Below are 25,025 nucleotides of genomic sequence, written 5' to 3' on the forward strand. Positions count from 1 at the left end.
TATTTGCGTACACAGCGACTGCGCAAGATCCCATGGCACAGCCCTGTCTTTGCAAATAGAATTCATCATTGAACAAAAAGTAGTTGTTATACAGAGTCATTGCTATCAGGGAGATAAAAAAGTAAATGTGCGGCCCTTTATACAATTCGCTTGTTTCAATTAGATTTTTAACAGCCTGCAAGCCCCGGGTGTGGGGGATGCTTGTGTAAAGGCTGGTAACGTCTGCTGTGCACAGCCATGTGTTAGCTGGCAGGGGTCCCAGCTGTTTAAACTTCTCTAGCAAGGTATTCGTGTCCTTTAGGTAGGATGATTGCCCTTGCACCACTGATTGGAGATAATGGTCAATGAATTTCGACACTTTATAAAGTAAAGAATCCCGGGCGGATATAATAGGCCTTCCGGGGGGATTGTAGCTATCTTTATGTATTTTAGGGATAAGGTTGAATAAGGTTGAATAGTGGTACGGTTCTGCAAATGTACCCGTTGAACATATTTTGCTGGAGCGTTTCTACTAGCTGTGCTGTGAAGTCAGGAGTAGGGTCCCGGGCCAACTTCTGGTAAACTTCAGTATCCTGCAGCTGTCTGTATGCTTCTTATTTGTAATCCTCAATGTTTTTGGGATAACGATGCCCCCGCCCTTATCTGCAGGGCGGATTGTGATGTCTTTATAGTCCGCAAGTTGCTTAAGAGCGTGACTTGGTGTTTTGTAAGGTTGTAACGACCCTGGTAAGTGCTGGTGCTGTTAGTCTCAATGTGTCTCTGAAGGGTCTGGGTAAAGGCTTTAATGGCAGAGTTAATGGAGAAGGGGTCAAAGGATGATTTGGGTTTGATGGGGCAGTATTCTGTCCGCGTCCTGATGGGAGAATGTCAGTATTTCTCCTTTGGGTAATATAACATTTCTGAACCCTGTGCCGCCCAGTTCCGCGCACCTATACACCCAGATTCGGAGAGGGCACCAGGCAAGCTGTAATTATTATTCAGTGTTACCTGAGTGCCGAGCACCCAAACAGTATCTACTGGAACCCCTGCACAGGGACCATCCAGCTAAGGCACCGACCGAACTACATCACCTTTGGGATCCACACGGAGAAGAGTGCAGACATACCGCTCTATTCCACCCCACCAGTTTATGGAACCCATCCTGGAAGAAAACACAGGGTTCAGAAATGTTATACTGACTTTCTCCCAGCAGTACACGGACAGAATACTCTTTATAGAAAAGCTCACCACCACAGAAAAAGCAAGCCCAGCAGACATCTATGAACAGCTGCTGCGCCATAAGAAGCGAGAAGTGGATTACCTGCTCCAAGGCATAACCCTCTCATACTATTAGAGATATGCGTATCCCCAGAGGCTTTAGAATACGCAATTCTCCCACCATCGGCCGTCATAACCCCGACTTTTGTCAGAGGTGGGTGGCCGTGCTAAATGAGGCTTCTTTTGATCTAATCCTGCTAGTGGTGTAAGAGGCAGCTAGAGAGCTATCCTTGGTCCGCAATAAAATCCAAGATCTTGAAACATCCTACTTTGAACAACTACGTGCCGACACTTCAGAAGACTGGCTCGACAAGCTAAAACAGCAGGTCGACAGATGTAAAACTGACCTTATTTGTTTCAGAAACAACAAACTCAACACGGTTAACCCTGATTACGAGGAGGGCAAAGTCTATGTATGGACACAAAAACAAGCTACCAATAAACGTGACTACAGATCCAAGCAGCACCCAAGACGCAACACACACTTCCCCCTGGAAACTGAATCGTCCAGCGTGGCATCTAATAGCGACACAGACGCACCAACCATCAGCCAACGGGGCAAGAAAGACACCCTCCCTTTAGTGGTGAAAACAAGGGCACAGCAAGCAGTCCCTTTTAGAAGAACCCGCAGACAGGGCCAAAACCAAAGGGAAAGGAAAAAAGAACTTAAAGGGGTAAATCTCGTATACAACCTGTCAGATAGAACATTTACCCCAGAGGTATACAGTGTGCTACATAAAGGACTTAACTTTGTACCCACAAATATGCCGGATCACCTCACCTCTCGAGTAGACTTGAGCAGGCTTAACAGACAGCTCAGGCTGAAAGAATTTTTCGACGAATCTGACACGGTTACTGAAAACACCAGCGGCTTCCCCATCAAACCCAAATCATCCTTTGACCCCTTCTCCATTAACTCCACCATTAAAGCCTTTACCCAGACCCTTCAGAGACACATTGAGACTAACAGCACCAGCACTTACCAGGGTCGTTACAACCTTACAAAACACCAAAGTCAAGCTCTTAAGCAACTTGCGGACTATAAAGACATCACAATCCGCCCTGCAGATAAGGGCGGGGGCATCGTTATCCAAAACATTGAGGATTACAAAAAAGCATACAGACAGCTGCAGGATACTGAAGTTTACTTTAATTACCACAGGCAAAAGGGCTTGGCCAGTCATTCAATCTGACCGCAATCTTAGCTCCCTTGCTGACAAATCCCTTGTTCCCTGCTTCCGATGGGGTCGCAACATCAAAGATTTACTTGTGCATACAGACATAGCGATAAGAAACCCGACTGAGATGCACTTCCTAGCCAAAAAAGCAGGCAACTTTAAATGCCTAGAATGTGCTACATGCTCATTCCTGGAGATGGGTGACACCTTTGTCCACCCCCATTCAATATAAAATCAAGAAATATAAAATCAAATATACACTAAACTGCACCAGTAAATATGTGGTATACTTTCTGAGATGCCCTTGCGGTCTTTACTATGTAGGCAAAACCATATGCCAGTTTAAAGAGCGCATGGCCCAGCACCGCCGTGCCATCAAAAAGGCACTGGAAGGCAAAAAGATTGAACAACCTGTAGCCATCCACTTTGCTAAACATATTTTAGCATCATTAAGATACAAAGTGATCGATATGGTGCAAGAGGATAAACGCGGAGGGGACAGAGCCAATAGACTATTGCACTTGGAAACTAGCTGGATCCGTAAACTAGACACCGTACCACCACGGGGTCTTAATGAAAACCTGTCATTCAATTGCTTCCTCTAATCTGATATATTGAGAGTCAGGAAGCATTTCATTTATTGAACAATTACCCAGATTGCATGATTGAGCTGTTCTTTGAGGTCATGTCTTAACCCTTTTTCGTTCGTTAACCATGCATGTATCATACAATGTTACGTTTTAGCAAACACTTTACCAATGTTTGCTACATCAGCAGAGTGGCTAACTGCAAATACGTCTGTGCTTGTGTATATATGTATATATTTGTGTCCTTTTTCCTCAATGGACGCTATTTTTACTTTCTCTTTTGGGCTTTTGTTTACACAGTGACTTCCTAACTGGTAGCTAGGTCTGCCTTTAATGACGTCACCACTTTTCCGATTGTCTCAGCACGAGGTGATTGCAACATGTATATACTGGTGACCATCTACAGGTCAGGTTGTACCTAAGGACGATTAAATATTGAAACGTTGTATCACTACCTGGCTGTGAGGTGTGATTTCTTAGTCCTCTAGCTACTGAAGGTCCGAGAGTGCTGCCCAGTACCCCGCACCTATCTACACCCAGATTCGGAGAGGGCACTCTGCAAGTTGTAATTATTATTCAGTGTTACCTGAGTGCCGAGCACCCGAACAGTATATGTATGTATGTATGTATGTATCTATATCGTGACAAATATTTAGAGCCCGGCGACTGCAGTATAAAATATATATATGAATAGGCTTAGTGATATAAATGAATAATAGGTTTATTTTATACAGGTACAGATAGATAAAACAATAAATAGGGGTGGGGATACCTCTAAAAATATATCAAATAGGGAGTACTTTCATAAACGATAAAGTTCTAGATATATAAAAAGAAAGATATAATATGCTAAAACAAATGCACCGTTGGACGGATATAAATATGAGACAATTGATATTTTATAAGCAGGATAAGAAGCAAAATGATCAAAGTAAAAAGAAATGAATGGAATCGCTTAGCTTTAGTGCAGAGAGTAAAAGGTTCAGAAGCTGCCCCTGAGGAAGTCCTTTAGCGACGAAACATGTCGGGCAGCTTCTGAACCTTTTACTCTCTGCACTAAAGCTAAGCATTTGTTCTAGCATATTATATCTTTTTATATATCTAGCACTTTATCGTTTATGAAATTACTCCCTATTTGATATATTTTTAGAGGTATCCCCACCCCTATTTATTGATTTTTTTATCTATATGTACCTGTATAAAATAAACCTATTATTCTTTTATATCACTTAGCCTATTCATATATATATTTTATACTGCAGTCGCCGGGCTCTAAATATTTGTCACAATACACTTTCTCCAATAGAGACAGTACACCACTGTCTTTTTAGGACCTGAGCAGACACCCCTAGGAAGTAGTAGGGGGAGTATCAGAATAGGCACATAGCTCCTCCTCCTATTACCTGGCACTGACTTTCATTTCTTTTCTGTGTGTGTGTATATATATATATATATATATATATATATATATATATATCTCAACACTTACCTCCCTTAGCAGGAGAGGATAAAGAACCAGCACTCACTTCTTAGTTGCAAAGAATATATTTCAAAGGTGGTACATAACAGAATATTGCTGGCCCCATATGGGGTCAGCCATATTCTGAGGTGTGTGGGAGCGCGCACCTCAAAGCACACATCGGCTCAGCACGCTTGGCAGCGTGTATGGGCAGCTTTATGATAATTTCCTAAAGCATATAAAATAAAGTCCATGAATTTTCAAAAATGTATTAAAAAGTCTCTTGTTCCACACAGTGGTAGCAGTTGTTCCAAAATATTACAAGATGTACTCTGTTGATTTCAGGTACTTTAAAATAGCAAATGTGAGCATGCAATGCGTTTCGTCCCCACGTGGGACTTCATCAAGGGTTTTGCTATGAATTAACAACACATAAAAACATAAATGAAACATACTTTTCAAACAAATTGGACATTTTGACACAAAAATAAAAACATCAGAATGGACTTCATTTAGACATGCTAATACAGTTAGTGACTCGGCTCAATTCTCTAAATACATTAATATGGAGAGAGAGCAGGTGAACAGAAGCGGAACGGGAGAAATACACATTGGTTTACATATCCATTTTTACAGCAGATTGCATATTGAAAAATATGGAAGTTATTATAGACGGTTATTCCCAAATTAGGGCATTCCTTTGTGTGACAAATTATGTACCAACAGAATTGGAATTATTTCGGATAGCTTTCACAGGAGGAGTGTATTCACAATTAAGTAAGAGGGCCTTTTACAAAATTGAGGTGCCTGCTAAAAAAAACCAATACATAATACATTTTTAGAACATTACAAATATTGTGTTTGATTTCTTAAAAAGAGCTCCGAAGCATAACATTTTTCTTTATTGAATAAGGGGAATGCCAATATCCAAACTTGAGTGTAAAGAGGTTTTTTTTTTTTTTATAAAATAAATTTATATATATAACATATAAAGATTCAGGAGGATAAATTATTACTCACTCTATCACTTTAAATATCTCATTCGGATGATGAGTCAATGATTTGGGCCCTTTACTTCTCATAAGTGGCCATATCTATGAGTGAAAAGATTGGCGAATGTAATGTTATTTTGGCCAAAATTGTATGGTCATACCCCTTGTCTTAGAGTAGCACTGGTAGCTTAATTTGGTCTCTGTAGACCCGATGTGTGATATTCTAAGAACCAAGGAAATATTTCCAGTTACTTTCTCTGTCTCTACAAACAAATGGATAAATATTAACTTCTGCCTAGACCTGTCTTTACAGGTAGAATCAGGACATTTCTTATGTCTAGGCGAAGAATAGTTGGAGTGTACATACATTAATTGGAATATAAATTGGTATATTCAATACTGAGTCAGGAATAGATTCGGAGGCAATTGTCACTAGTTGATATAAAGAAGAAGCAGTTTAAGACAGGTGCTGTCAATTTAGTACTATTAGTGGTCTGACATTCTACCCCAGTGATCAAAGTTTACTTAATTGAGTAATCAGGTGCAAGGTATCGCTATGTGGGGGTTACAACTTGGCTCATATAGTATAAAGTGATGAACTTAAATGGTTCACTTTGAATATTAAAACTTTCCCATATTCTTTAAAGCAATTCCCGTAATTAGTTTTTTACTTTTAGCACATATAAGATTCTCATAACACAACTACATCCTTGGAAGCAAATTTTGATAATGCAAAGTTTAGCACACTTATGCATTTCCTAAGTATATTGACTTACCCTTCTGGAGGTGTGCTCTGGTTCAGGACTGTGAGAATGAATATCCCTGTCCTATAGTTCAGGTTTATATAGGGCTAGTTGGTGACATCACTTACTCCTGCTTTATCGGGAAATGAGGTAAATTAAGTCCCTTAGTAATGTAATAAAGTTTAATAATATAATCAATTTTCATTATTGTGAAGTGCTACCCTTATTTATATTTAGTTTCTCCCTAAAATTTTCAGGATTATCTCCAAACTAGCTGGGAGGCATAATTAGAGGAGTATATGTGGGAGGAATCGTATGTGTTCCTCCTGACGACGGGGACCGATCCCCGAAACGTTGAGGCAATAAAGCTGATACTTTTATGTAGTCCCTGCAGTGCCGTATTTGGAACCACGTCAGTGGAACCCAGGGTCCCTATTCTACACTACTGATTTTACTGATTTTTTTTTTCTATGGCCCTTATTCTAGTTTATTCGGTCAGATGCGACTGACTAGTGTTCTTAGCCCTGCCTTCCTTATGGATGACTCACGCCGTCCGTATGCGGTAAGATGCCGACCGAACGGACCACAAGTCGATTTTTCATGTGAACACCTCCTCAATCTGTGGGAACCTCCACCATCATTCGATGTGCTCCAGACCACTCGGGTATTTCTCCGTGCAAACACAGGGATATGGGCGGGCAGCGGGCATCCGGCTATGTCATAAGCCCGACCCCACACGTGCGTCACGGCCGGATTCCCATACGTACGCCCAGCATTTTCATGGGAACGCCCATGAAACGCAGGGCGTACACATATGGTAATGAGTCCAAACAGCCCTTCACGCCCTTCTCCACCCCCTGTTCGGACTGTACAGAATTCACAATCGGAATTCACAATCGGATGTGCGTGGCGTTCGCACATGCGCAGATACGCCTCTGCACATGCGCAAACACCAACCATCGGCCGGCCGTCCACATTCAGAGCCATCAATCAGAATAAGGGCCTTAGTGTGGTTTTAGACATCCATGTTACTTTTAGCGGTACAAGAACACATAAGTGGCGCCTAACATTGTTTTTCAAATATTTTCTGTGTGTGTGTTTATGAATTGTATCCTTCTCAGATTATTAGTGCAGAATTAATAATTGATTGTTTTTTCTGTATGAATGTAGTATATCTACATGAATTTACTTAAATTTTAATAAAAACAAGGAAAATGGGAGTGTTCTAAGATACATCCGTAGTGTATACCTGAGGCATGTCTCCATTTTAAGCTTACTGTACATCTTTTCCACAGATTTTTATGCCTTGGTGAACCATTATTGGTTATTGAACGCTAATAAACTTCAAAACATAACCACACTCTCTGTTTCCGGGGGATTTCGAGATTTCCAAGTTCGTTCGGGATTGACATTTTTGCCAGCCTCAAGCATCCATAATAGTGCCTTGTCTGTTGTGGTAATGAAGTTGTTTTTATTTTTCTGTTTATTGTTTATTGTATTGTCAGTGATCTATGTAAAGGTGCCCATAAACACACCCATTTTGCAGTGCGTTTTGTGCTAAATTAGTATCGCATCGCATTGCATGCGTTGTGCATACAATGCGATAAAAAGACAGTACAAAAAGTATGTGCAGCACATAGTTTTTGTACTGTGCGATGAGATGCAGCGAGAGCAAGCATCTCATAGCACACATCGCATCGGCAGAATCGATACGTGTATGGGCACCTTTAAGTTGATTTGTAAAAAGATACAAATAAACAGTAGAAAAATATGTATGATTGCATGTCTTTTTGCATTTTTAAATTTTTTAAGTATTAAAAATTTGTGCAGATTACAGGAATTGATTAGTTAATTGTTCACTTACAGGCTTATTTACAGGATAAATCTATGCAAAACGAAGTCACAAATAGATTATTGAGATACAGGGTTCAGGCTATCTGGCCTATACTTTTTGTTTCATATGGCAGCACTTTATTTGTGGTAGGCAGGATTCATGACAATTTAGTGCTGTATACAGTTAATGCCTGGCCTCATTTCTGGCTACTAGGTCTTCAGTCATGTACAGATACATCCTTGTACGTCATGCAGCCAGAGATGACTGGTGTGAGTGAGCAATCGATTACTGTATGTGCTCTTTTTGACAACAATGCACTTATCTAGTTAAAACTGAAAATCACCAAAAAGGTTAAATACAAATATTAGTCTTTATCTGAAAAGGTGAAGTCCTGTGGATAAATAATAATTATTTAGTCCAAGAAACACAGAGCTCATTGCTGTGACATCCATTAATGATGTGATAATTTACAAGGGGACGTAATAAGGGGAAAATGCGTCCGGTTTACCGTATTTTCATATGTACACATTACCGCATAGTAGGGTATCGGCACCTTTGGGTGGCGAAACCCTATAGAAGCCTATGGGCTTCTTTTTGCCGCCTGCCGCAACCTCGCCACCTCTCCCCCCTCCCTCCGGCTTACCTTCCTGCAGGTCCTCCTGGACCCCGGAAGGTAAAGCCTTACTCCCCCTAGCAACGCAGCCGGACGTCCTAGGCAAGCGCACATCTTCACCAAAAATTTCTCGTACGATCCCATGTGCGTTTCTATGGGTCTTTTGCTAAATCTTCTGATCTTTAATGCATCATGTAAGATCAGAAGATTTAGCAAAAGATCCACAGCACATCCGATCGATATCTGCTGATTATTGGTAAAAATCGTCCAGTTTTTCGGCCGGTCGGAAATCAGCAAAAAAATCGTTCTAGTGTGTAAACCTTTAGATTGAGATTTTGTTTGGTTTGGTTTTTATTGAAACATTTCCGAAAATTATATTTAATATAACTTTGCACACACCAAAAAATATTTTTCCCTCTAAAACCTCTCTGTGAGTCTTTCCGTGCACGATCGATGGCATACATTTTAATGTACTGCTCAGTACTCATGCTTTCTCTGTAGTGCCTTCCCCCAGCCAGACCGACTGAATGCTGTATTAGCCCTTCCTTTGCATTCACGCCAGAGGTGGGTGTAAGCCCATATTAACCAGCTGTATTTCAAAGATGCTGTCATTTTATTGGCTTACTGGTCTGTACTGTGCACCATCTGTGCGAACAAATGTGCACCGTGACAACAGTAATTTTACTAGAAACATAGAATTTGACGGCAGATAACCACTTGGCCCATCTAGTCTGCCCTTTTTTAAACTACGCTGAATACTGTGAACACAAATCTTGAATGGGACACTTAATATCTGGTGACGTGAGATCAACCTGAGGGCACGCACATCGAGTCGGGTGACGCATTAGATTTGTCGAAATCACATGGATCGCATGCCATTACTGTGACAGATTGTATACAGTACTAAGGGTATTGCTGTGGCAGATTTGTATTCAAATGTGTGTGCATTACTGTGGCAGATTGTATGCTAAGGGCATTGCTGTGCAAATTCCACACTACTGTAAGGGCATTACAGACTCCTATACAGTACCTGTATGTACATTTCTACTCTAGGAGCATTACTTGAACTGATTGTATTCAAAGGTGTATGTCTGTTGCCAATTGTATAAGGTCTATGAATGTTACAGCTCTCTAAAGTACTTAGAGATGTACAGTACTTCAAATATACTGCACTACTGTGACAGTATATATCAGAAATAAGTTGCTCTACTGTGTGACACAACATGAATAAAGTCCATTACTGTGACGTCAATAACTTGCTCTACTCTTTGACACAAAGTGAATCAAGGCCATTACTGTGATGTGAATAAGGTGCTCTACTCTGTGACACAACATGAATCAAGGGCAGTATTGTGACATGAATAAGGTGCTCTATTTTGTGAGACGACGTGAATCAAGACCATTACTGTGACATAACCAAGATGGATTCCAGTGAGTGCCGCATGATCTGGCGTGGAACCAATTTATCCAATAATATACAGTACTGACATGGGTAATGGGGGGGGGGGATGTTTGTGATAGCACTGCTAATTTGTGTCTCAATTTCTATAAAGGTTGTGTTCTGTCTGACACCCTGAACCTGCTTTAATCAGTGAACTACTTGGTATACTGTACAGTACCGCAACTTTTGCTATACTGCAAACATCTTTTGCTATCACAAACATCATAACTAGAGACAGGATTATATATATTTGCATATGCATTCGCATATTTTGCCCATTCTCACTTGTTATTGCATATTTTACTCAAAATCTAGTGATGGTGCATATTTTAGGACCCACCACCTTTCCACCCACGAATCACAGCACTGATTTGCCCTCCTGCTGGCCAGGTAGTGGTAGAGTGTGCAGGCCGGGCCAATATGTGCGGAGTGTGGGGGACATTGCTCTAGACTGCCAATCTATTTTAATAAAAGTCAGTCGGGGCGGGTTAAGCCACAAAGCTCCTGAACCTTTGCTTGCCCCTGGCCTGGGACTTTGCGCCAAGAGAGAGACTTCTGCAGCAGAGGAGGTGGGCGGAAGGATTGTGACATCACGTGGCGCGGAGGAAACTCCGGGTCACAGTGAGTATGCGGCGCAGGGAGAAAGCCTTCCACTGCGCTGCTTTCACATGCTATTCTGACATTTGATCCATCTGTGCTGGAGATGAGGGTCTGTGTAGTTGATAACAGAAGAGCCTAGGACTCTGCAGTAGATGCATGAGATGCATAGGTAGAACCTATACTGTTGCTAGCTCCATAGTTGTGTGCTCCCATGGAGCCCTGGCTGACACCCTGTAGCCATTTTGTTAACCCCCTCAGCTCTCGAGTCTGGCCTGCATGTACTGCACGACATTCCTACAGTAGCATAAATCTGTGTTTAACCAGTGTAGTGTAATGCCACACACAGACAGCAGTGCCCTTACACATGTGGAACCTATATCGGTGCTAGCTTCATACTGTAGGTTATCTTTTTGCACTGCATCGACCTGTCTCAGTGCACCATTTGCTGGTAATGGAATGCATGAGCATCTCACATGCATGCGTGCCACATTCTCAGCAAATGTATTGTTTATCCGCTCACTTATCCCCCATGGACTTTTATAACTAGCGTAATGAAATTAACATCTATGCATTTACATTTCTGGTGAAAAATTTCTGCTACAGTGCATTTCAATGGACACTTTACGAACACACAATGTGGATTCTTTCGCTATGCAGTAGCAGCTGTGTATTAGACCTCTAACGCATGATCACTGGTATTGCACTCATCCGGTAACGCCAAACGCCTAATGAGCGACTTATTTCGCTGCAGTGCAACTAGGTGAGCCAAATGCGATAGGCAGGCTAGATGTGCGTGGCTCCATCTATATCTCGTGGCAATGGTGAAATCTCCTGATTATGCATGTGAAGGAAACTGATAAGATTACTACCATCTAGAAATTTTCTTTTCAATAGATGTATTTGCATACTTATATCGTTCATATAGCCATTATTTTATACATGAGTGGGTAGGGGTCATTAGGTCGACACATGAAAAAGGTCCACATGGCTTTAGGTCAACAGGGTCATTAGGTTGACATCAAAAGGTCAACATGGTTTTTTCACGTTTTTTGTCCCTAATGTTGACACAGTCGACATGGACACCGTATTCATACACCACGTTATATTGCATTGTTCGCTGCGTTTGGCATGCTATGCTATTTTCCCTCCACACCCTAGTAGATGGTAGGGCATGAAATACCGCCTGTCAGCACATGTTGGCTCAAAAAACCATGTTGACCTTTTTGACTGTTGACCTTCCCAATTTCAACCTATTGCTTGCATCGACCTAATGATCCTGTTGATCTAAAGCCACGTCAACCCTTTTCATGTGTCAACCCAAGGTCTTTTGACCGTCACTGGTCAACTTAATGCATGTCGACCTTTTGACTGTCGACCTAGTGACCATATACCACATGAGCCACATAAGAATATACTTGAACATTAGGGAAATAGGTTTGAAAGAAAGAAAGAATTTGCGCGGTGGATGCACACCAGAAAGGATGATTTATTTCATCATTTAAAACCTAACCTTTATTGTTTGGTTTTTATAAAATATTTAGAGAGGAACCAGATATCTGCGTTATTTGTAGTAATATGAAACTACAGGTCTGGGTCCACTCTGCTTTTATGTGAAATTGATAAGAGGTTAAAAATTGGACATACAGGTCACACATAATATAAAGTGAAGTGCTTGTGCACTATTAAAGTAGGAAAGTGTGTTATTAGAGTTTAAAAGTGTTCGCTGGACATGTTACTATGTTCTAATGTTTTGCTGTATAGATCGTGTCTTCTGTTCTTGTTGTCGAGAGCAGGAGGTTGTGTAGATGTTGAGTTGACCACTCTTGTGCCTTTACTCTGACACTTGGGTTTGGGTAAGAGACAGTATGTTGTTGTTGTTTAAATGGAGTGTTGGTTTTCTAATAGCATCAGATATATCGGTATTTGTTGTTCACTTTTATGTGTCTCTCTTTTTTTCCCACAATTATGTGGTGGTGATGTCACTTGATGTCTTATTGTGACACTTTAACCAAGTAATTGGTACTTTCTGGGCTGCAGTTATATTTGCACTGTATGCATTTAAACACCTTTTTTTTGTTTTTCTTATCCGACCTTGGGTAGATTCGGTTTTGGGTGGGTGGTTGGATACAGTTATGCTTAATAGTAAAACCTTTGGTGGCCACTTTTAAGATTCCTCTGCCATCTTGTGGCCTTTGTCAAGGAATATCTTAATTGGCTTCCTTTAATAGGATGTTTATTTTAGCCTTATTTTACACAGTATTTGTCACTACCTAGCGTTCTTTTTTGGTGTGACATACATGGGTTATATTACCCTGTTAATGGTTTATGGCTGTTGTTTATTATTTGCAGGTTGGACCCCACTTTGGCTGGGCTGATTTCCACCACCCCCTCTACATATGCATTTATTCAATGTTTTATTCGGCTGCAGCTCTGTTGTCACCGTATATCTTTAAGTGCTTTATTAGTCTCCTTTTTATGTGTTTTTATATTTTTTATATATTTTGTTTATTTTTAATATTTGTATTTATTTTCTGTCTTATCCAGTCCTTTAATTGGCATGTATTTCAGTTGGGAGATTTAGTACAATTTAGGGTTGGTGATCGATTTTTAGTATTCCACTGCCATCTGGTGGATTTAAGTGGGAAATGCTAAGATCAGTTCCCTTTTGTCGTGGATTACTACCACCTTATTTTTCACAGTGTTAAATCACTGACTGGAAATCATAAATGGGTTGTGTTACCCTATTATGGTTGGTAGTCAGACCTCAGTGCTTAGGTGGGTTACCTAGTCTCTGCATTTATTTGTCAATACAGGCTAAGTCCCACTCTGACTGGTAATTATAAATGAGTTGTATTACCCTATTATGGTTGACTACCAACCATAATAGGGTAATACAACCCATTTATAATTACCAGTCAGTGGGACTTAGCCTGTATTGACAAATAAATGCAGAGACTAGGTAACCCACCTAAGCACTGAGGTCTGACTACCAACCATAATAGGGTAACACAACCCATTTATAATTACCAGTCAGTGGGACTTAGCCTGTATTGACAAATAAATGCAGAGACTAGGTAACCCACCTAAGCACTGAGGTCTGACTACCAACCATAATAGGGTAACACAACCCATTTATGATTTCCAGTCAGTGATTTAACACTGTGAAAAATAAGGTGGTAGTAATCCACGACAAAAGGGAACTGATTTTTAACCTCTTATCAATTTCACATAAAAGCGGAGTGGACCCAGACCTGTAGTTTCATATAACTACAAAGAACGCAGATATCTGGTTCCTCTCTAAATATTTTATAAAAACCAAACAATAAAGGTTAAGTTTTAAATGATGAAATAAATCATCATTTCTGGTGTGCATCCACCGTGCAAATTCTTTCTTACTTTCAAACCAGTTTACTAACCAAATTGCCCGGATAGCACCCCCGCCACACTACTTAAATAAAACGGCGGTTCTTTTCTTCCATTAAATAAAACCCTATACCAATTAAAAACAATGGTATATTCAATCTGTGTGTGGACCCCCAAAAACCCCTTCCCTCTCCCCTCGAAAACATTAGGGAAATATCCAGCAGATTTAGGGCCTGATTCTGCAAAAGCAAATTCTCTCTTTAATGGACAAAACCATGTGCAGTGCAGGTGGGCAGATGTAACATGTGCCGAGAGAGCTAGATGTGTGTGTGTGTGTGGTTTGTACTTCAAACTGATATCCCTATTGCAGTGTAAAAATAAAACAGCCAGTATTTACATCAAAATAACACCCAAATGTAACTCACTGCACATGGTTTTGTCTATTAGATAGAGAATTTGCTTTTGAAAGTGAACCAGAATCAGGCCCTTACTTTGTTGTAATCTATTTAGACCTATCCATGGATGTTTACCTTTCCAGATAAATTGTCTAAAGTTCAAATAAATTAACTTTGTCTTTATTTGAAATGAAAAAAGGAAGGGCTTGTATGAGAAACCTCAATTTAGGAAATGGTACTTGTGTATTATAGCGGCGCCCATCGCATACCATAAGGCATACGATGCGATATTGCGCGATGTTGTACAATGGCATACAATTTTAAAATTGTATGACATTGTATATGGCATACAATGCCATACATTGCGATGGGATGCGATTACAAATTGTTATAAGCACCCTAATGGGTGCTTACAATGTTAAATGCACCCCCACGTCACCCCCCACTATAAACGTGGAACGCGTCCTACGACCTTTTCATACCCCCACTATACACGTCGGCGTGGAGTTGATTTTATAAAGTGTGGCGAGCGCAGCGAGCCACCGTGCCCGAAGCGTGGCGAGGGGACGCGCATAACTTCACAGGTATACGCGTCCCCTTGTGGGGCTCGCCACGCTTCGGGCTCGGTGGCTCGCAGTGCTCGCCACACTATATAAAACCAACTCCACGCCAACGTGGATAGTGGGGGTATGAAAAGGTCGTAGGACGCGTTCCACGTTTATAGTGGGGGGTGACGTGGGGGTGCATTGTACATTTTTTAATCGAATATTGGTGTAAAATCGCGTCGCATCGCATGCCATCGGGTGTATGGCATGCGATGCGATAAAAACATTGCACGACCAACATCGGGGGCGCCGCTATAATACACAAGTACCTAGGAAATTAAATAACTTTAATCACATTAGCTCTACCCATATATGATAATAGAAGATTATTCGGTACTTGTTTCCTAGCACGGCTCCCGTCGCAGGTGATCGCATACCTTAACTTAAGGTATGCGATGGACGCGACCGACGTGATTTCAGGGCTATTTTTAGCCTTTTCCCCGACAATTAAAAAATCGCGTCCATCGCATGCCTTAAGTTAAGGCATGCAATGCGACCGATGTGATGGATTTTACATAGGGAACATTGTGAAATGGGCCAATGGACCCGATTTTTTCCATTGTATACCCACCCTTATGGGTATTTTACATGTGAAATGCCCCCCCCCCCCTTGTTAACGCCACCCCACGATGAACGCCAACCTGAAGCTTGGCGAGCGCAGCGAGCCCGCGACGGGCGGTGGTACGCGTCCTCCGACCTGTTCATACCCCCACTATCCACGTCGGCGTGGAGTTGATTTTATATAGTGTGGCTAGTGCAGCGAGCCACCGAGCCCGAAGCATGGCGAGCCCCACGTGAAGTAATGAAGCCTCCCCTCGCGGGCTCGCTGAGCTCGCCACGCTTTGGGTTGGCATTCATCGTGGGGTGGCGTTAACAATGGGGGGGCGTTTGACCCATCAGGGTGGGTATACAATGAAAATTGGGGTCTGTGGGCATTTAACATTGGGCCCAATGTAAAATCGGGTCTTAGGGACCATTTTACATTGGTTCCGATGTAAAAATCGCATCGCATGCGATTCGTTTGCATGCGATCGACGCGATTTTTTGGGACCCGATGGATACAATCAAAATCGCAGGCGCCGTGCTAGGAAACAAGATTTTTCCCATCATTCAAGATCTAGTGAAATAGAGCGTATTGCTGAGGAAAAGATAAGGTCATAAGGAAGATTATTACTTGATCTGCATCCCCAAGTACGTGAAATTATGCCAAACACGAGTTATTGGGCTGCGTGTGGAGAAGGGGACATGAGAGGAAGGATCTCACCGACAGTGTAATCGATTTGTCAAGTGTTTACTTCACAACCGGATACTGAACCAAAATCGGTCAAGATAATTGAATATTTTGTCAAGAGATTCCGAATGTTTAGTGGCGTTCCTCTACTTTTTTTAATATATTTGGTACTTGTGTATTATCACGGCGCTCCCTAAACTCCATTTGCGTAGAGGGCTATTCACGGTAGTGAAATCACATTGCATCGCATTGCATGCCATATTGTATGGCATGCGATGCGATTTTACTATCTAATGTATTCACTGCTCTGTGTCAGTGAATCCATTAAAAAGATAGGATGTGATAAAAAATCGCATCGCATGCCATTATTGTATGGCATGCGATGAGATATTGGTTCTGATGGAATGTAGAATAATGCCATTTAATGGTAAAATGACAAATGTCATTTATTTTGGCCCCCCACCCCCACTATTCACATCATCCCGAAGTGTGGTGAGCGCAGTGGTACGCATCTGACCGACCTTTTCATACTCCCACTATCCACGTTGGCGCAGAGTTGATTTTATATAGTGTGGCGAGCGCAGCGAGCCACCGAGTCCGGAGTGTGGTGAGCGGACGCGTAATACATGTGGACATAAGCATGATGCCCGTAGCAATAATTCATGGCACACCCAATTGCCCAATATATGTTATATAGAATTTATGGTTCACCCTACATTCAGTATCTCTAATTGTAAAGCCCGCGATATGCATTGCGTCTGAGAGAAGGATAACGAACATCTCCAACTTCCGCGTTCCAACTAGCGATGAGTCCGTGACATGCGCGGCCATCTTGCGTCCGTCACAGGACCCCGGACATCCGGGCCACCGCTAATGAAGCGGATAACGTACACATGTATGCGGGACTATATATATGGGATTGAATTCTCCATCGAATACAACACTCCTGACAAAGGACTTTCTGAAACACGTTGAGTGTTTGCGTTGGACGGTTGCCTGGAGGAGGACGGCTGTCGGTCGATGCGGTGTCCCAGGTGCTTCTGATCCCCAGTTCCGGACGGGTATTTGGACTCCCCATCAGATCTGCTCATTTCCATCTTGACCTATACTGTTTATGCCACTGTGGAACTACCATGCTGTTTTATTTGTCTACATATTGTAAGTGTGGACCTTTTTATTAAATGCTTCTTTTAAAAAGATAAGCACTATCTTTGTATTCCTCTGTCACCCCCTGAACACGCATTTGTGTGAAAGGGTGGTTGTACTTGCAGGTTTCACCTCAGATCTGCTGGCATCAAGTGCATACAAATTGGTGATCTCAAATCCATTTATTTTAACTTGGTTAAACACTGAGCGCTATATGTTTTTCTCACCACCCCCAGTGTCTATTTATAATCTTAGGTAATTCTTTGTATGTTTACCTTTGGTGTTGATTAACTAAGCTGCACTTTGTTTTTAATTGCGCACCTATAATTGGAAACTACACCTGTTATTCCATTTGTCTTTCTACATCCTTGTGTAATACATGTAACATAATACACGTCCCCTCGCGGGGCTCGCTGCACTCACCACGCTATATGTAATAAACTCCACGCCGAATTGGATAGTGGGGGTATGAAATGATCGATCACTCGCCACGTTTCGGGATCATGTCGATACTGACTATGTCAGTTAATGCTATAATACAATTAATGCTATAGTACACTAAATGCCATTATAAGTCAAAATCACATCGCATGCCATACCATAACTGCATGCGATGCAATGCGATGCGATTTCAATACGTTTGCGTACGTAGTAAAATCGGGTGCCGTGCTAATGCACAAGTACCATATATTTTATTGAAGAACTGTACAATATAAAATTAAAGCATGTATATAATTGTAGAAAGTCAACATCACAATTATTACATGCAATAAACGAAGGCAATTAGTAAAGTTTAAAGCCAACAGATAAGTGGTTGATTATTTTGTTATAACATAAGATATCACTCTTAAAATAGACGGTACTTGTGTAGTTTCATGGCGCCGGGCTACTTCCGGGTGTACGCTCGCCTCGAAATATGTCCAAAAAAGTAACTTAACTCCATGCCAACATGGATAGTTCATACCTCCACTATCCATGTTGGCATGGAGTTGATTTTAAATAGCGTGGCGAGTGTAGCGAGCCACGAGCCCGCAGCGTGGGCGAGCGAAGCAAGTCCCGCAAGGGGACTCAGACGCACGGCGCTATGCTGGCGCCGTGAAACTACACAAGTACCAAATACACAATATATCACATACCCTATTCTTAAATACAATAAGACTAAGAACATTATTTTGGTTCACTCTTTCTGACAATTTCCTTCTTAGATGGACAAAACCATGTACACTACAGGTGGGCAGATGTAACGTGCAAAGAGAATTAGATTTGGGCGAGTTATTTTGTTTCTGTGCAGGGAGAATACTGACTGCTTTATTTTTACACTGCACTATAGATCTCACTTTGAAGTAAAACCCCACCAAATCTAATTCTCTCTGCACAAGTAACATCTGCCCCACCAGCAGTGCACATGGTTTTGCCCATCTAAGAAGGAATGTCAGAAAGAGTGAACCAAAATAACCCCCATTGAGACATATTATCGGACACAAAAATGGAGGATCATGTCAAAAAGTAGGTACTGTACGTTATTTTGTAAAGTTGCTAGATTATACCAAGACGTTAATGCATTCCTCTACTTTTAATACAGTTTAATACAGTTCGTTTTTTTGGGGGGAAAACGGTTTATTACGATAAAAGCACCATAGATCCTCAAGGAGGATTGTTTTGGTATATTTTTATGTAAGTTCCTGTAAACTGTCTACATTATACTCCTCTAATGTCGGATGCATTTTACAGAGCACGGCTGTTCCGAGGACATGGGCCGGGACAGATCATCTTTCTATAGTGTGGTGAGTATGATAAGCTGTAATTAACGGTTTTTCGCCATCATTATATGCATATGTTTGAAAGTTGACTCATTGGTATCCTTTTGGCAATTTTGTTTACTTTTAGTATTTTTTTTAGTATACACAAATGCATGTCATGTGAATAAAATCACTTTTGAAAATACTGTAGCAGAAACATTAACAACTACGTTTGTCCATATTCTCTAAGTCCGTGGTCGCCAACCCGCCGCTCGCGAACGACCGGTAGCTCGTGGCAGCGAATCCGGTGGCTTGACCACTCTCCCGCTCACCCCTCTGTTATGGCCCGCCTTCTCCCTCTCAGCCTGAGGGGAGGAGAGCGCATCGCCAGTCTCTCCTACTCCTCACTGTGCATCCCTGTGACTGAGCCGCCCATCTGCCAATCAGAGCTTGTGGGCCGGCAGCCAATCAGGAGCTGGCCTTCGAGCTTTGATTGGCAGATGGCACAGTCACAAGGAAATGAAGGGAAGGATAGATGCGCCATGTGCTGTGCTCTCCTTCCCTGAGAAGAGAAGCGGCGGCGATGCTGCAGGAGGACACCGGACTGTCCTCTTCCGGGCAGCAGCAGCAACAATGGTGAGTGTGCTGCTGCTGGGAAACACCTGGCACTGTGGGGGCGAACTTGTTGCTGGCACTGTGGGGGCATATATGTTGCTGGCACTGTGGGGGCATACATGTTGCTGGCACTGTGGGGGCATACATGTTGCTGGCACTGTGGGGGCATACCCAGCACCATGGAGGGCATACCAGGCACCGTAGGGGTATACCTGTTTCTGGCACTGTGGGGGCATACTTGGCACCGTGGGAGCATATGTGTATCTGGCACTATTTCGGGCATATGTGTATCTGGCACTATTGGGGGCATATGTATATTTGGCACTGCACTATGGGGGCACATGTGTATCACACCCCCATTTCTTCTTCATCTATCCTGGTGATGCAGCTGACCTTGGGATGTAGTAGGGTCCAATAGGAGCTAAACATTTGAAGACTGCAGGCTCCTCCCTCACTGCATCCAATCATGCTTCAGTTAGTTTTAGGTGCCCACAGGAGTAGGTGCTGTGCTGAACAGGCTGCGCGGCAGCCAGAAGATTAGATTAGCTAGATATTTTGGTACTTGTTTCCTAGAACGGCCACAATCGTTACTACTCGTGTACCTTAAGTTAAGGTACACGAGTAACGCGATGGACCCGATTTCCTTTGAAATCTGGTCCATTTTGCTGGGAAAGGCAAAATCGCATTGATCGCGTCGGTCACGTGCATTAACATGGCACGTGATGCGATGAACGCGATTTTGCCCTAGGGTTCAATGTTAAAATATTTTTAACATTGCAATCGCGTTGATCGCGTCGGTCTTGTTCCATTATAATGGCACAAGATGCGATGGACGCGATTAACCACATTTTACATAGGAAACAATGGGAAATGGCCCAAATACGGCACCCTGAAGCGTGTCGAGCGTAGCGAGCCCGCGAGGGGCGGCGGTACGCATCTTCCGACCTTTTCATACCCCTACTATCCACGTCGGAGTGGAGTTGAGAATATAAAGTCTGGCGAGCGCAGCGAGCCACTGAGCCCGAAGCGTGGCGAGGGGACGCGTATACCTGTGAAGTTATGCACTTTATATTCTCAACTCCACGCCGACGTGGATAGTAGGGGTATGAAAAGGTCGGAGGACGCGTACCGCCGCCCCTCGCGGGCTTGCTACGCTCGCCACGCTTCGGGTTGGCGTCAATGGTGGGGTGCCGTTCACAATGGGGGCATTTGAGCCATCAGGGGGTTAAAATTGGGGTCTGGGGACAATTTTACATTGAATCCAATGTAAAATAGGGTCCCAGGAACCCTATTCACATTTGAATCAATGTAAAAATCGGGTCCATCACGTCGGTCGCATCGGATGCGATTTGGTTGCATGCGATGCGATCGACGCGATTTTTCCGACCCGATCAAAATCGGTGTGGCCTGTCTTGGAAAAAAGTACCGATATATTTTTTATTTTACTAATTTTACAACTTAGTTAGTGCAGGCGACGGTGTGAGGACTCTGAGAATCCTCACACTGACAGCGCAGCAGGAGCTGACAGAAGCACATCCTGTCAGCATCCTGTGCACAGACACTGTCTGGTCTCTCTGCGCAGCTCTTTCAGCCCTACAGCAGTAGCGGCTGCCTGGGCTCAGGGGGACTCCGGGTCCAGCTCCCCGCAGGGTGGGATCGTTGGTGAAGGACCCCCCCAAGATGGCGGCCGCATTTTTATTGAGTTTATAGGCAGGCCCGGTGTAAGGCTTCTCAGCACCCTAGGCAAAACTTCAACCTACTCCCAACCCCCCCCCCCCCCCATCCCCAAAAAATCATGTGGTCCTCCCAGTCTCCCCGGGAAGGTGTGAAAGTCCCCTGCTTTTCCTGAATGCCCTCTGCACCCTCCCCTTTGCCACCCACAACAGAGTACAAGGAGGAGGGGGCAGCAATGTAGGGAAGTATGTCTCAAGGGAAAGTATGGAGGTGAGGTCTTAGAAGTTCCGCAGTCACCACCTGCATTAAGTACAACAAGGATCCTCATAGACATCCTTGATTTTTGGATTTGCAGACTTGGTGGCGCCCCCCCCCCCCAGATCCTGGTGCCCTAGGCAGATGCCTAAATCTGCCTTATGGTTGAGCCGGCTCTGTTTATAGGCTGGACTTCTTTACAGAGGGCACAGCCTATCACAGGAGCCCGGTCTAGTGCAAACCCAAGTGATCCCCAGCAGAGGGGGAGGCACCTGAGGTTAAGGATCAGTATTGTAGGAGCGGCTTCCAGGGGATAGATGGCGCCAAATAGCCACGCACCCCGCTAAAGCAGGTCTGCGTACACTTCACAAAACAAGATTTGCAAAAGGAAGCTTGTTTTGCGAAGCGTACGCAGACCTGTATCCCAGTGTGTGAGCACCCCCGTCTCCCTCTCCCCCATGAATGTTTATTGAATTGTACCTTGATTGCTGCGTTACCCACGGACGCCAGTCGCCACTGGGTCCGTTGAGCCAGAGAAGCGGTGTATGACGTCAGTCACCGCAGCTCTCTGACTCTGACCTATGCAGGCGGGAGATCAGCGGACCTTCTTCATTAGCGGCTTTGCAGCTTCAGCGGTTCCCCGCACAGTGAAGCATTAGGTGTCAGAATACACTGGCACCGAGTGCTGTCACAGGCGCGGTGGGATCCAGCAGCAGCACACCCGATAATTCTGGGTTACCGGAATAGCCCAAACAATTTACATACTTTCACTATCATTCATATGGGGTGCTGAGGTCTTATAACCTTGGGGAATAGAGGGTATCCGACAGGAGACAGGCACATAACTTTTCTTCAACCAGGGTGTGCTGGCTCCACCCCTCTACTTCCCCTTACTAGCCAGTTTTAGAAAATGTCCCCTCAGGAGAGGATGCACACTCCTGGAGCTCCAGAGAGTTTTTCTTCAGTTTATTTTATTTTATTATTTTCGGGTTGCTGTTTGGGCTTAACAGCTTCCCTGCGATGAGGGAAGCCGGGGGAAGGGACAGTTGCAGGCCTTTCAAGGAACCAAACCGATCCCTGCTGCAGGCCCACCGACCTGAGAGGGTTCTGTTACCGAGGGCATTGCGTTGCAGCGAGCACACCCCCAGCTGCCGTACACCCCTGGCTCAGCCTGAAAACGTCGGTATTGAGTAATAACCGGGTCCCCTCAGTGGGGTATGCCGGTTCTATGTGCGGCATAATGGCGATGGCGGCAGGGTGGCCCTGCACAGGGATCGCGTGCAGATGTTTTTACACTGCAGCCACACTCTGGATGCCAGGCATTGCCACTGGACCACCAGGGCATATACCGCTATGTGGGTAAATCTTTATAAAAGGTTCCCAGGCACCAGTATAAATATTAGTATAGCCCTGGCGCCATTACAAGGGGCGGGGCTCAGCTCAGAGCGGGACCAGAAAGCTCTGTGGGCGCCAACACTGCTTCCTGCTTCTCCCTGCTGCGCAATTATTGTCTAATGAACACTCCTCAGCGGTGAGGTAGTGAAGGGGGATATCTGCAGAACAGCAAAGTGTTTCACTGCTTCCTGCTCCCCCATGCTGCGCATTACTGTACTAACAGACACTCCTCAGCAGTGAGGTAGTAAAGGGGGATTTCTGAAGAAAAACAGCAAAGTGTTTTCAGCGCTTAATAAATGTTTGTGTGTTACTCCGTACTCTCAATACTGTATGCATATTACTTGAAGGTATATGTGCTTGTAAACCAACTCCTCAGGGAGTTCAGGTTAAGACCTGGTCCCCTCAGTGTCTCTGAGTACTCCCCCTCCTACTTGTTAAAGCTATACAAACACAGTGTTAAGGCCCCCATACACTAGCCGATTTTGGTCAGATTTCGGCCAGATCAGTTGGATCTTGCCGAAATCGGACCAAAATCGGCTAGTTTTGATGTCCCCTGTGCGCATCGGATCTGCGTTGGGTGGTCGGACCTGCTGCACGTCCGACCACCCGACTTGGGACCTAGTGGGGCGGCGCGGTGGTGGAGGGAGCAGGGGGGGCTGGGGACGCTGCGGGGGACACAGGCGGCATAGAGCCGGGCAGGGGGAGCCGGGAGCTGTCAGTACTGAATAAAAAAAAAAAAAGCCCATACAATGAATGGGCGGCCTGTGATTGGCTGAGCGCTCTCTCAGCCAGTCAGCAATTGGCTGAGAGAGCGCTCAGCCAATCACAGGCTGCCCATTCATTGTATAGGCTTTTTTTTCAAGCACTGACAGCTCCCGGCTCCCTCTGCCCGGCTCCTGTGTCCCCCGCAGCTGTGTCCCCCGCAGCGTCCCCAGCCCCCCCTGCTCCCACCAGCAGTCCTGCTCTGTAGCCCCCCCCCCCCCCCCCCTGCTCCCCGGGTTTTTTACATGTGATAAATCGAGACGATTTATCACATGTAAAAAATGACACATCAAGTGCCAATATAATCAAGCTCCCCCGGGGAGCAGCCGGGGAAGCTCAGGGGGAAGTCGCCCTAGTGTATGGGGGCCTTTAGAAGCTCACACATAGTTTCTATACATTTCACACTGATTTATATCTATATTTCACTGTGTATCCTGTGTGTTTGTGAGAAGGTTACAATCTCCAGCATAGTGAGAAAGATAACCTGTGATTAACCTGTGACAACGTTTGTACCTGGGCCACTTCACAAATAACTTGTGAGCAAAACATGTTCCCACAACTCAGCCTGAGTGGTGCGCTACATTATGCAACCGCTACAACAGGTTAATGGGACACACTGCAGTCCGATTCCCTGGAGTCTGCCTGGGCCTCTGGTATTAAAACAATGTTGCAATCTGTGTCCTCACAGCTACAGTAGCTGCAAATACTGTGAAAACCAAGCACTAGTATAAATATTAGAAAAATAGCGCCAACACTGCTTCCTGCTTCTCCCTCATAGCCGTTAACGGTCTCTAGACACCCCTCAGCAGTGAGGGGGTGAGAATAGAGATTCTGCAGCAGAACATCAAGTGTTTTAGCGCTAAATCACTCTTTGTGTGTCACACAGTGCACTCTTTGTATTTCACATTAACTGTATATATACTCTAACCAACTCCTGCACCGGGGGTTAAGGTTACAGGGTGTACTGGTCTTCTCAGTGTATTCTGAGGGCTCCCCCACGGGCTTGTTAAAGCTACACACATCCAGTGATAGAGCTCACACATATATAGCTTCTATACACTGCACACTGATTATATATATATATATATATATATATATTTCACTGTGATGGTTGTGTCTTGTAAAAAGGTTTTTATTCTCC

General features: G+C 43.8%; 1 protein-coding gene across 1 annotated transcript in view; it reads left to right on the top strand.

The window, feature by feature from the left end:
• The window catches only part of PGAP1 (post-GPI attachment to proteins inositol deacylase 1), a 466,817-nt gene that overhangs the window by 84,817 nt on the left and 356,975 nt on the right, over positions 1–25,025 (top strand). Inside the window, exons 5-6 of the mRNA XM_083153565.1 lie at positions 7,512–7,672; positions 19,176–19,228. Coding sequence (XP_083009691.1) covers positions 7,512–7,672; positions 19,176–19,228 — 214 coding nt within the window. The remainder of the gene's footprint in view (positions 1–7,511; positions 7,673–19,175; positions 19,229–25,025) is intronic.

The sequence above is a fragment of the Crinia signifera genome, chromosome 7 (genome assembly GCF_055691185.1).
Source record: "Crinia signifera chromosome 7, ASM5569118v1, whole genome shotgun sequence".
NCBI lineage: Eukaryota > Metazoa > Chordata > Amphibia > Anura > Myobatrachidae > Crinia > Crinia signifera.